At 34.0% G+C, this 14,525-nt stretch overlaps 1 protein-coding gene across 1 annotated transcript; it reads left to right on the top strand.

The window, feature by feature from the left end:
* The first annotated feature begins 2,318 nt into the window (after window positions 1-2,318).
* LOC104108175 (uncharacterized) lies at window positions 2,319-3,032 on the top strand. Its single transcript, XM_018774836.1, has one exon. It carries the CDS (start codon window positions 2,319-2,321, stop codon window positions 3,030-3,032), a length of 714 nt encoding a protein of 237 aa, XP_018630352.1.
* The last annotated feature ends 11,493 nt before the right edge of the window (window positions 3,033-14,525 follow it).

Here is a 14,525-nt window from a genome sequence, read left to right as displayed (position 1 = left end):
TGCTAAAATGAAGCCACTTAACTTTGTTCATAAATCGATGAAAAAAAAATCTTTGTTCATAAACCGCAGACCAGTTCAAGAAACCAGCGATTTTCTTGAACATAAGAAATATATTAACTATAAAAGAAAAGAATCGATCTAGTTGTTCCTTATGTTTCATAAACTATAAACTATACGTATTGTTATAGTATTCTTTTGGAATAATTATTTATTCATTTATTCAATTCAATAAAATTTTATTTTAAATAGATCATCATGTGTTGGTCTCTGTATCCTTTGCTTATATAGTAGATGCTTTAGTGTATAAAGTTTAGCTTATACACGGAAGATTAAATCATCATTTCTTTTAAGTCATAAAGTTTATGTTTACAATCTAATGATGGAATTGGATAAACCATCGGAATGGTTGTAGCACAAGATTAAATATAATTTATCTTGATTATGGGAATTGTTTAGTTCCGACTTCTTGTGCTAGTACATTTTGTATGTATTGAACGGATCAAGTAGAGATAAGGATATTATACTGACTTAACAAAATAATTTCTCTAGTCCATTCAATGTACTTATACTCTTAATCTTGATATAATTATTATTAGTTGTGTGTGTCATTTATTGTTTTGATTTATTAAAAGGCGAGATTCTTTCGTGGGTCGATAAACCTGGTAAATTGGACAATAATGATATACATTGACGAAGTAATAATTAGTTGATAGAATCCATATCTCAGCTTTTGAGATTGATGATACTTATTTATGAAAGTTTATAAGTTTTCATGTGTAAACCCAGCCAGTGGATTTTATATCCGACACATGAAATAAGTTAAGCGAAAGTCTAAAGGAAGTAATCAATAAATTAAATTGTTAGTAATTTAATTTAATTGATTCGTATTTATATCTTAACATGGGGAGTTAAATAAGGTTTTATGAAAGAATTTTGAAATTGAACTAAGGAGTGCAATTACGAGTTTTTAGTAGAATAATTCATACTTTATTATGGTATCATAATAGGGAGCCTTGTTAATTAAATTCTTTGGTCCCTACTGTGCCTAAATAATAGGAAATAAAGGAAACATTTTCTTTGTGGAAAAAGAAAACCTAACAGATTTTGGAAAAGGATTTTACCCTAAAAAACATGGCTATGTATACCTCATATAGGGTTGGCCGTTTTTTACATACATTTTTCTTGAAATTTCGCCCACCCAAAATTCTCTCTTTTCGGATATTATTTGGATAACATAATAGAACTTTGTGGAATATTTTTCTGGAGGTCGTGGTCTTGCTACTATGGAACTGGAGACCGAGATTAATCTGCCTTATTCACGCTTCAAGAGGTAACTCGTATGATCTCCATATGTGCTAATTGTTTAATTTACACGTGAATATGATACTGAAATTACTTCCGATCTGATATATAATCAAACAATTGGTGTTAGAGCCTACTCAAGTCTAATTAGATAATTAGAATGAATATGAAATAAGAACATCATGTTAATATGCAAGATTGAATTACATGCGAAAATTATTTTTCTGTAAAACTGCAATGCTTTATGCATGAATATCTGTTCTGAAAATTTTGATTATTCTGAAAATCATGTAATATCTATTTATTATTGGTGATATTTAATTAGAATAATCTGAAAATTTTGTTAATTCAAGGAAAACGCAAAAATACATATTTTGCCGAATTGGTCAGAAAATCGGAGGTAACATGTTGACGGACTTCGATTGACCTGAAATTTGGTAGGTTCATGCGAAACAGCTCAGTGGTCAATACATATGAGCTTTGCTCATGATGTAAGCCATTTTTCGGGTATTCGGGGTCGTTTAGATGGTGTTTTGGGCATTTTCTATTTTTTTAGAATTTTTTCAAATTGTTTTTAATCCAGTGGTAGTAGGGATTATTCTCTATGGACTCTAGGGTTAAATTATGGTGATATAATGAATTTACACGTTGACGTAGGTCTTCTTCCATATCGGATAAACTTATTATAGGTAATCACTAGGTAATACTAGTTGTTGTTTACTTGTATTTGCTCTCCATCTCAGTATGCATGTTGGTTCAATGGGACTAATATCTTTAATGTTAATGTTCACTTGACTTAAATGAACAGTTTGCTCTCCATCTGAGTAAGGCATGTTTTAATTCATGAAGTGAATAATCTGTCATTACATATGTATATTGCAAGAATAGCTGTTTTCCCATCGAAACTTGTTGTTCAAGGTGCATGAATTATATGTATGTAGTGTGTTTTGAATTTTAATATTCAATAAAACATGACTTATTTTGTTCTATTTGTTTAATTGTCTCTCAGATTAACCATGATTGCTTTCAATCCCCTCACTGCTATTCTTACTCAAAATAAACTTGAGGGTCCGAATTATGTTGATTGGAAACGAAACTTGGATATTGTCCTAATTGCCGAGGAGTACAAATTTGTACTTGATGAGGTGTGTCTAGAAAAACCTGGAGAAGATGCTATGGATGATGAACAGAAAGCGTACCAAAAATGGGTTAAGATTGATGAGATGGTGCGGTGTTACATTCTGACATCTATGTCGAATGTTCTGCAACATCATCATCAGTCTACAGAGTCTGCTTATGACATTCTGAAAAATCTCAAAGAGATGTTTGGAGATCAGAATCGTGCGGCTAACCAGATTGCCATGAAAGCTCTTCTGAATACCAAAATGGTTAAAGGTTTATCTGTTAGGGACCATGTTCTGAAGATGATGAGTCTTCTGAATGAACTGGAGGTCCTTGGAGCTAACACTGACAAGGATACGCAGGTTGAGATGATCCTGCAGACTCTGTCTGATAGTTTTCAGCAGTTTCGCCTGAATTATAATATGAACAAAGTGGATTTGTCACTTGCGAAATTGCTGAATGAGCTGCAGTCGACAGAGACGATTATCAAGCAACAAGCTCCACCTATGGCACTTAATTTTGAGATAGGTTCTTCTTCTAAGCCGAGAGGCGGGAAAAAGAAGAAAAAGGTTCAAAACCCTCTGTTGGAGGAGCTACTGCTGGTGTAAAAAAGCCTAAGGGCAAGTGTTATCACTGCAAGAAGCATGGGCATCATAAATCTGAATGTTTTAAAAAGTTCAAAGAATTTAAGACAGAGACTGAAAAGCGACATAATAAATATATCAAGTCGCTACGATCTGATTGTGGTGAAGAGTACCTCTCTGCGGAATTTTTTTAGTTACTTATCATTGTGAACAACTAATTTTTGACCACACCCAAATTCTATAGTATTTTAGTGTAAAAATTTCTTTTAGGTCTAATTTTTATGTTTTAAAGTTTTATCTTACGCTTAATAGATTTTATTCGATTTAATTAAAAAAGAATACTCACTTTCTTAAAGTATAGATTTTATTTTTTTATTTACAAAAAAAAAAAAGAATTCACAAATATTGTCACGACCCAAAATCTCACCTGTCATGATGGCGCCTATCTCAATACTATGCAAGCCGACAATCTCATTAAACCACCATATCTTTTAAGTTTGAAAATCAAATAATTAAATTCAGCGGAAGAAATCTCACAAATACAAGTATGGCACTCCCAAAATCCGGTGTCACTGAGTACATGAGCATCTAAATGAATACAAGGTCTGACTGATAAAATCACTGTCTGAAAATATAGAACAATACAATAACTAAAAAGGAAGGGAGTCAAAGTCTGCGGACGCCAAGCAGCTACCTTGATAATCTCCATAGAATAAATTCCGAAATCTAGCAACCGCCGTATCCGGGAGCACCTGAATTTGCACACGAGGTGCAGAGTGTAGTATGAGTACAACTAACTCAATAAGTAACAAGACTAACCTTTGGGGTGAAAGTAGTGACGAGCTCAGCAGGTACAATCCAGTATAGAAATAACAATACAAAAATGTAGGCATGCTTTCAAGTTCAACAGTTACTCTCAGCACAAATGAAATAGATCAATTCTGAACGATGTGAGGAATATGACATTTCGGTATCTATATGCCAATGTACATACTGTATGTGATGCACCTTAGTGAAATCTCCGTGTACTCACGATGTAAAATACTCAATCACTCAGTACTGTATATGGCCAATCCAGCCCAAATATACATGTATATCTATCAATTGACAGTCAGTCACTCGGTACTGTATAAGGGCAATCCAGCCCAGGGGAAGATCCATCCCCAAATATAACTAATTCGGACAAGATCCATATCCAGAAAAAATCCATCCCTCAATATAAATGCTTCGGGCAAGATCCATGCCCAGGGACGATCCATCTCTCAATATAAATGCTTCGGGCAAGATCCATGCCCAGGCAAGATCCATCCCATATATATATATATATATATATATATATATATATATATATATATATATATATATATATATATATCATAACTACGCTCACTGTGGGGGTGCAGACTCCGGAGGGGCTCCTTCAGCCCAAGAGCTATAATAGCCAGATCCAAGCATAATAAATAAACATAACTATCACTCAAAATCTCCAGTCTCTCGGGCTCTCAAAGACATGAAAAATTAACCCAACATGATGATATGAAATATCAATGAATGACAACAGAGACTGAGATATGATATGCAAGTGATAGATGTGACTGAGTACAACATTGTAAATTTAAACAAAGAGTTCAACAACAATACGATCCATATGGGTCCCAAAATATATCAGCGCGTAGCCAAATCATGATCTTTAACATGAGTCTCAGTTCAATTTCTCTAACACGTGGAGGATGTGAGGATAATATCATTTATTTAATTATAAAACTCCACGGAATCAATTAAGTCATAATTTCTATAATGCACGCTCACACGCCCGTCACCTAGCGTGTGCGTCATCTTCAAAATAATTTATATCATACCAAATTCGGGGATTCATACCCTCAGAACCAAGTTTAGAAGTGTTACTTACCTCAAACCGTGTAATTCTTTATTCCGCTATGCCCTTGCCATGAGAATTGGTCTCTGAAAGTCTCGTATCTAGCCACAATCAATTCGATTAAGTCAATACCAATTATTGTAATAATTCCATAAGAAAATACTAATTTTCCAATAAAAATCCGAAATTAACTCAAAAATTACCCATGGGGCCCACATCTCGGAACTCGACAAAAGTTATAAAATATGAACGCTCATCCAATCACGAGTCCAACCATACAAATTTCACCAAATTCCGACATCAACTCGGCCCTCAAATCTTAAATTAAAGTTTTTGAAGATTTCTACCATTTTTAACTCAATCTTTACCCATTTGAACTCAACAATCTTTTCACAACCCTTATTGGTATGTGTATGTATAAATGGTACTCTTTCACTGAAGAATCATACTCTTAATCTCCCATCTTTTACCCCAAAAATCGAAATTGAAGAATTGGGTGAAAGAAATATTTACCTCTTTGAAGCCCTAGCAAGATCCTTGTGAAATCTTCAAGTCTTGAACAAGAATTGATGAACAATTGACTAAATCTTCACTTTCTCTCTCTAAAATGCTCTCACCTCTCTCTAAAATATCAGATGAAACCCTTCAAAATGACCCTCAATGGTGTTTTATAAGAATGGGGTCGGGTTTATAAAACCAGAAAAATTAAGGCTCGAAACACATTTTGCGGTCACATATGCGACCGCATAATGCTTCTGCGGCTCGCGGAATGGCCGCGAAATGTGTCCTCCATAACTGGTCAAGGCTGCCTCAGTATGCGGTCGTTATGCGGTCCGCAGACCAGTTCTGCGATTGCATAATGCACCGCGTAAGCTCGCCGCGGCTCGTAAGCTCGCCGCGAGAAATTTCTACAACCTTTGTACTAATTAACCTACCTCAGCACCACAAAACCTTTTTAACTTAAGTTTTATACCTTCGAACTAAGTGTTCCAAATCATTCCAAACCGCACCGGACCCGAACCAATTAACCTAGTAAATCATAAAATAATTGAAAATCATAAATTGAACAGTAAATGGGGAGACGAGGTTGTAATACTTAAAACGACCGACCGGGTCATTATAAATATATATATATATATATATATATATATATATATATATATATATATATATATATATATATATATATATATATATGGGGTATCTTTTAATTAGAATTGTAACAAGTAAACTATTATATCTTCTTTGTATATTTTAAACTATAGTGTAAATATTGAGTTTTCTTATTTATATAGTTTTCTTTAAGTCTAAAAGTAAGTTGGTTAATATATATATATATAGCTATGTATTTTACCTTCTTTTTGTTTAATAAAAATAGGTTAGAAAAAGGTTTTTTAAAAAAAAACTAACAAAAATAGAAAATACAATCTGCATCCCAATTCCCAACTTCCCCACTTTCCCACTTCACTCAAGTCTCACCCCCACTCCCTCACATCTCCATTTGCACACACACACAATATATAAACCACGTTCCCCCACTCCAAATGGAAAAACAAAACAAATAATATTATTCCCTATAAAGAGAAAAACGGATACTTAGCAAAAAAAATAAATCTGATGATAAGAAATTTCAGCAACTAAGAGAAAAGAGGACTGTTCTTTTAGAGTAAAAAAATTCACTTGAAAAAACTGTTTAGTTACGTTATTGAGTTTGAAGTTTGAGTTCGAGATATCGTATGCTGTTCCGAGTTCGTAGTTCTAGAAAAGTTAGTATTGCTAGCTTTGGAAATCAGTAGATTATAGCTGTGATTTTGTTGAAATCTCCACAAAAAGGTTCATCTCCGCCTCTTTAATATCTGACTCATACATGGTTAGATATGTTTGTTGATATCTTTTGAATCATTTTTATGGCATAAGAATTTGAGAAGTTTTAGTCTTGTTCGGTTTCTGCATTCTCAATATTGTTTAGTATGAGTAAAAGTTTGAAAGAGAATCCTTTAAAAGCGGACGACTTTTATGGTGTTCATAAGTAATTATTAGTTTCTTGGATGAGTTTATTTTAATCTTTAATTTTAGATTCCCATGACAATCGAAATTTCTGTTTGAGACGGATCCCCGAAATACTTTCGGAGCATGGATACATGGAACACTGGATGAACACCTGATAGACTAGGTGGCAAAGCAAGTTCATAAGCCACCTCTCCAATTTTCTTAAGTATCTCAAAAGGCCCAATATACCGAGGGCTCAACTTGCCCTTCTTCCTGAACCTCAACACACCCTTCATTGGTGAAATCTTGAGCAGAACCTTCTCCCCAACCATGTAAACAACATCACAAACCTTCCTGTCGGCATTACTCTTCTGTCTAGACTGTGCCGTGTGAAGCCGTTCCTGAATCACCTTGACCTTCTCTAAAGCGGACGGCTTTTATGGTGTTCATAAGTAATTACTAGATTCTTGGATGAGTTTATTTTAATCTTTAATTTTAGATTCCCATGACAATCGAAATTTCTGTTTGATCTAATGTACATCGCTGGATTGTTTGTGACTTTAGTAAAATAATAACTAAGACGAGTTCTTTATTTTTTTTTGCTCTTTCTTTCAGTTTTAAGTAGGATGGGTGCTTAAAGATTTTTTTTACTTTGTTATAGTTTTGTTTATTTTTCTTAGAAGTTTCATTTATATTTTTGGTATGAAGTAACGTGATTGACAAAATTTTGTTAGAGCATGTCTTAGTTTATTATTTGAGTTGCTGAAATTTTGGTTCTTTAATAGTTAAATCAGATTCATATTTATATAGATGTATATATCAAATTAAGACAAGTTACTCACACAAAACACTATGATAGTTAATTAAGATTATTGTTTTATATTAAGTTCCACTAATAAATATGGCTGGAATTTGCATATATTTTTTGTATAAATGTTTCTAGATAATAGTAAATCTAATGTGATGTAGGTTTGTTTAAATTGTAACGCATCAGTAGAAAGTTTCGTTGATTTGGTTCTATCTTCTAGGCCAATGGTCATCTCTTAGTTATATTTTACTTTAAAACCTTAAGATTCGTTAGAATAGGTAAAAAATAAAATAGATAAATAATCGAGATATTCTAAAATGCCAGAAAAACTTTAGATGTACTTTAAATATTAGCCCATGTGTTCATACCCGAACCTTGGATTGATATGCTTAAGTAATAAAAGGATCTTGTGCGCATTCCTGCGTCTTGATATCTTTAAATTTAAAATAATTATATTTTGACCATGTGTACATTCCGTACCTTGGTTTAACATTCAATTTCAAAGAAGTACCTTGTGTGCATACCGCATCTAGGTCAAAACAACTAATAAAATATAATAATCAATTAGGCGGTAATAAATAAGCCATAATCAATAAAATACAAGAATAGCTAAAAATTATTTTAAGCCTTACATTAGTCAATAAAGCGATCGTGCTAGAACCACGGGACTCGAGGGGTGCCTTACACCTTCCCATCGGTCAATAGAATTCCTTACTCAGTCTTATATTTTCGTAGACCATAAATTAGGAGTCAAGCCTTTCTTTTGATAAGGGATTCAAGATAAAAGGTGACTTGAAATACCAAAACTCAATTCCAAGTGGTGACTCCAAATAATAAATAATCCCTTTTCAAAACGCCACTTCAATTGGAAAAACTCTTCTAACTCAACCTCATAATAGGGTTGCGGGAAAAAAGAGGTGTGACAATTCTAGCGACTCTGTTGGGGATCTACTAATAAGAACTCGAGCTTTGTATATTGATTCTTGTTTGGCCTAATAAGAACTCGAGCTTTGTATATTGATTCTTGTTTGGCTTTTATCATATTTTGGATCTTATTGTGTTTGGAAGCCTAATGTGCTATTTATCACTTATTTACCGCTTTAATATTTATTTGAACTGTGATATAAACTGTATCCTCTCTCGCACCCTCTGAGTCTTCTGATAGGTAGTTTATCTGGGAGGGGAAAAAAAAAGAGAGCAAGAAGTTTAAGGATCCTAGAGCTGAAAAAATGCAGCAAAGAAACTAAGGAAGGGGTTTTCTTCTCCAGTTAGCTCACACAATACCAACCTGAAGAGCTATCTTCCTCAACCAAAAAATACAGCCACGTAAAACTCAAAAAATGCAGCCATTTTCAGCCACCAAATAACTGAAAACTCACCTTAAAACCATCCCAAATTACTGCTGATTTTACCCATCAAAATACCATAAAAACAACATACGTTTTTCTTTGTATAGAGAACAAAAATAGTAAAAAACGAGGTCTCCGGTCGCGGTTCGATTTTTCAATTACTGCTCAAGTTTTATACATCATATTTGTTGTAAAGTTCCAAGCTCGGAAGTTATCTCACTAGTCGAATATTAGCGAAATTATGAACTCTACATTGGAGGTTCATTTCTTACTCTGCCTTCTAAATTTTGCCTTTTATACTCTTTTGAATATTTGGTCCATGTCTTAATCAGCTCTATCTCATTTTGATATGTATAGTTTGATTATGTGATTAAAAGCATGAAATGAATTTGGCTATATAATTTCAGTTTGTTTACTTATATTGAGTGATTAATTTTGGTGATGAATTACCAAATGGGTTAGAGTGAATAATATATCGTCCTAAATGAGGTTGCGACTACGCGTCTTGGGATTAAAGAAAAAAAAATCACAAGGTCATGGAAACACGTCTTTACATAAATATTTTAATAAAAATAAATCTTTCTTCGAATTAGTACGATTAGGCTCCAATCCTTTAGGTGCGATACACAAGTTCAGGTCGCAGATATGTGTCTTAGTGAGTGTAGGCTAAGGTCGCGAATACGCATCTTAATCAAGGCTACTAAAAGTTCAACTATTAAAAGTGAATTACAGGTAAAGGGCGAATTTAGTAAATATAACTTTGTTTATAATTAATTTAAGCCAAATAATAAAAATATACAAATATACGTCTTGGATCAGAAAGAGAAAAAAAAAATTAAATATTCTAAATACGCTATTAGCCCATGTATTCATACACGAACTTTGGATTGATATGCCTAAATAATAAAAGGATCATGTACGCATTCCCGCGTCTTGATACCTTTAAATTTATAATAATTGTGTTTAACCATGTGTACATTCTGTACCTTGGTTTAATATCTAATTTCAAAGAAGTAACTTGTGTGCGTACCGCATCTGGGTCCAAACAATTAATAAGATTTAATAATTAATTAAGTGGTAATAGGCAAACCATAACTAGTACAATACAAAAATAGCCAAAAATTGATTTAAGCCAGACATAAGTAAATAAAAGCAAACGTGATAGAACCACGGGACTCGAGGGGTGCATCACACCTTCCCCTTGATTAACAGAATTTCTTACTCAGTCTTCTCGTTTCGTAGACCATAAATAAAGAGTCAAAGCTTCCGTTTGATAAGGGATTCAAATAAAAGGTGACTTGGAACACCAAAACTCAATTCCAAGTGGCGACTCCAAATAATAAATAATCCCTTTTCAAAACGTCACTTTAATTGGAAAAGCTCTTCTAACTCTGTCTCGTAATAGGGTTGGGTGGAACAAAAAGAGGTGTGTCAATCATAATGTAGAATTACCTCTCAATTATCTGCACCTAGAACACCACAACAAAATGGTGTAGCAGAAAAAAGAAATAGGTCTCTTAAAGAAATAGTTAGATCAATGATGAGTTATTCTAGTTTGCCTTCATCATTTTGGGGACATGCCTTAGAAACAACAAATTACGTTCTGAATTTAGTTTCTTCAAAGTCAGTACCTTTGACCCCTACAGAATTGTGGACTAGGCGCAAGCCTAGTCTGCGGCATATTCGAGTTTGGGGTTGTCGGCACATGTGCTAAACGGGAAAACAGATAAATTAGCGGTGAGAACGGATGTATGTGTGTTTGCGGGTTATCCAAAAGGGATGAAAGGTGGTTTATTATATTGTCCTAAAGAAAAGAAGGTAATTGTTAGTCAAACGCCAAGTTTCTTGAAGAGGACTATTTGATGAACCGTGTTCCTAGAAGTAAACTTGTTTTACAGGAACTTAGAAAAGGAATGGAAAAAACTCAGTCAATTGAAAAAATAAAATGACCAAATGCAAACCCAGAAGTCGATTTTGACATACATTGCATTTTAGTAGTGGGAGAAATGTCAATAGACTTGATGTCCCACAAGAACAAGTGCCTGAAGTCATACTGCCACAAAGTAGTGGGAGTTATGTTGAGCAAACTGCACAATAGGATGAAGTCGTTGATATCCCTGTAGATAGCATGGAGACTCAGGTTCCTGATAATGATGTGGTGTAACCATAAGATCAAAATGGTATAGTTGCAACTCATGTAGTGCGTAGTCATAGTGGGATAGAAATAAGACAGCCAAGTCGTTATACGCTCTTGGGAGAATCATATGGTAGGATCCCTGAGGAGCCAACTATCGAACCTGTCAATTACGACCAAGCACTACATGATAAAGATGCTGATAAGTGGGTTGCTGCTATGAAATCAGAGATGGGGTCTATGTACTCTAATCAAGTCTGGGATCTTGTAGAACCACCAGATGGGGTTAAACCCATTGGATGCAAGTGAATCTATAAGAAAAAGAGAGGTGTAGACGGAAAAGTATAAACTTTTAAAGCAAGGCTTGTAGCGAAAGGGTTTACTAAGAAGGAAGGGATCGATTATAAGGAAACTTTCTCGCCGGTAGCCATGCTTAAGTCTATTAGGATTCTCTTATCCATTGCTGCTCATTATGATTATGAGATTTGACAAATGGACGTCAAGATAACTTTCCTTAATGGAAGTCTTGGTGAGTGCATCTATATGATGCAACCAGACGGTTTCATGGAAAGTGGCAAGGAACATATATTGTGTAATCTTAAAAGGTTTATTTATGGACTGAAACAGGCATCTAGGGCATGGAACACTTGTTTTGATAAGGCGATTAAAACTTTTGGTTTTGATCAATGTCTTAACGAGTCTTGTGTATACAAGAAGTGGGATGAGGACAAAGTGGTATTTTTAATCTTATATGTAGATGACATATTGCTCATAGGAAATAATGTGGGCATGTTGGGTTCTGTTAAGCAGTGGTTGTCCACACACTTTGATATGAAAGATTTAGGAGAAGCGACTCATATCCTTGGGATCAAGCTCTTACGAGATCACAAGAAAAAGGATATTAGGCTTATCTCAGGCTCTTTATATTAATACAATACTATCCCGGTTTAGCATGCATGATTCCAAGAAAGGTTTTTTTCCTTTCAGGCATGAAATTGCTCTATGTAAAGATCAGTCTCCTAAAACTGATGAAGAGATAGAAAAGATGAAGACGGTCCCTTATACATTTGCCGAGGGGAGTCTGATGTATTCCATGTTATGTACTAGACCTTATATCTGCTTCGCCATGGGCATTGTTAGAAGATTTCAGTCTAATCCTGGGAGAGAGCATTGGAATGCAGTTAAGTATATAATCAAGAACCTGAAAAGGACTAGGGATTATATTCTAGTCTACCATTTAGATGACCTCGTATTTATTGGGTACACTGATTCGGATTTCCAATCAGATAGAGATTCTAGAAAGTCTACCTCAGAAAATGTGTTTACTCTGGTGGAGCCATAAGTTGGAGGAGCATCAAGCAAACTTGTGTTGCTAATTCCACCATGGAAGCCGAATATATGGCAGCATCTGATGTAGCTAAAGAGGCGGTTTGGCTCTGGAACATCCTAAGAGAGTTGGGTGTGGTTCCCTATTAAGCACCAATAACACTATATTGTGATAATAGTGGCGTGATTGCAAATTCAAAGGATCCACAAAGTCATAAAAGAGCAAAGCACATTGAGCGTAAATATCATTTAATTTGTGAGATAGTGCAAAGTGGGGATGTAGTAGTCACCAAGATTGCGTCAGAGAATAACTTGGCGGACCCGTTTACTAAGAGCTTGCCACAAAAGACTTTTGATAAGCATGTAGATGGAATGGGTATTAGAATTATAGACGCATAGTTATGAGTCTAAGTGGGAGATTGGTAGGATATACTATAAACTATGCGTATTGTTATAGTATTATTTATGGAATAATTATTTATTCATTTATTCAATTCAATAAAGTTTTATTTTAAACGGATCATGTGTTTGTCTGTGTGTCCTTTGCTTATACGGAAGATTAAATCATCAATTTTTATAAGCCATAAAGTTTATGTTTACAATCTAATGATGGAATTGGACAAACCATCGAAATAGTTGTAGCACAAGATTAAATATTTATCTTGATTATGGGAATGGTTTAGTTCCGACTTCTTGTGCTAGTACATTTTGTATGTATTGAACGGATCAAGTAGAGATAAGTATTTTATTCTGACTTAATAAAATAATTTCTCTAGTCCATTCAATGTACTTATACTCTTAATTTTGATATATTTATTATTAGTTATGTGTGTCATTTATTGTTTTGATTTATTAAAAGACGAGATTCTTTTGTGGGTCCTTAATCTTGGTAAATTGGAAAATAATAATATACATTGATGAAGTAATAATTAGTTGATAGAATCCATGTCTCGGCTTTTGAGATTGATGATACTCCTTTATGAAGGCTTATAAGTTTTCATGTGTAAACCATGCCGGTGGATTTTGTATCGGACACATGAAATAAGTTAAACGAAAGTCTAAAGGAAGTAATCAATAAATTAAATTGTCAGTAATTTAACTTGATTGATTAGTAGCTGAATCTTAACATGGGGAGTTAAATCAGATTTTATGGAAGAATTTTGAAATTGAACTAAGGAGTGCAATTATGAGTTTTTAGTGGAATAATTCGTAATTTATTATGGTAATTCAAAATTAATTCCATAATTGGGAGTCTTGTTAATTAAATATTGTGGTCCCTACTGTACCTAAATAGTAAAAAATAAAGGAAACCTTTCCTTTGTAGAAAAATAAAACCCAACAAGTTTTGGAGTAGAGTTTTATCCTAAAAAACGTGGCTATATATACCTCATATAGAGCTGGCCGTTTTGACACACGTTTTTCTTGAAATTTCGCCCACCCGAAATTCTCTCTTTTCGGATATTATTTGGGTAATACAGTAGAAGACTGTGGAATATTTTTCTGGAGGTTGTGGTCTTGTTACTCTGGAACTGGAGACCGAGATTAATCTGCTATGTTCATGCTTCAAGAGGTAACTCGTATAATCTCCATATGTGCTAATTGTTTGATTTACACATGAATATGATATTGAAATGGCTTCCGATGTGATATATAATCCAACACCTTATTATTATGTTATCGTCAACGCTAATATTCTAACTTTTAATAAAGGAAAAGGATTAGTTAGATCTACTTCCCCACCATAAAAAATAGTTGTAATATTGAAATACTTTATATTATAAGACTCGACGCTGAAGCATGCTCTTCTAAGAGTCTAAATTTGATAATTAACCATAGGAATGAAGAAATTAGTTTTGGTATTAGCTGTCAGCAAGATGTAATACTTAATATCTTATAATTCCAAAATCCAAATGTGACGATCCGGACTGTCTTTTTGTGTATTTGAGTTCCGTTTCCCTATTTGATGCTTCCCGTATATTTGTTTATTGTTTTGTGACTTGCGGTGATGGTTGGTTTGGTTTTGGAAAGGTTCGTG

Source organism: Nicotiana tomentosiformis, chromosome 10 (genome assembly GCF_000390325.3).
Source record: "Nicotiana tomentosiformis chromosome 10, ASM39032v3, whole genome shotgun sequence".
NCBI lineage: Eukaryota > Viridiplantae > Streptophyta > Magnoliopsida > Solanales > Solanaceae > Nicotiana > Nicotiana tomentosiformis.
This window is presented reverse-complemented; position numbering and strand designations above follow the sequence as displayed.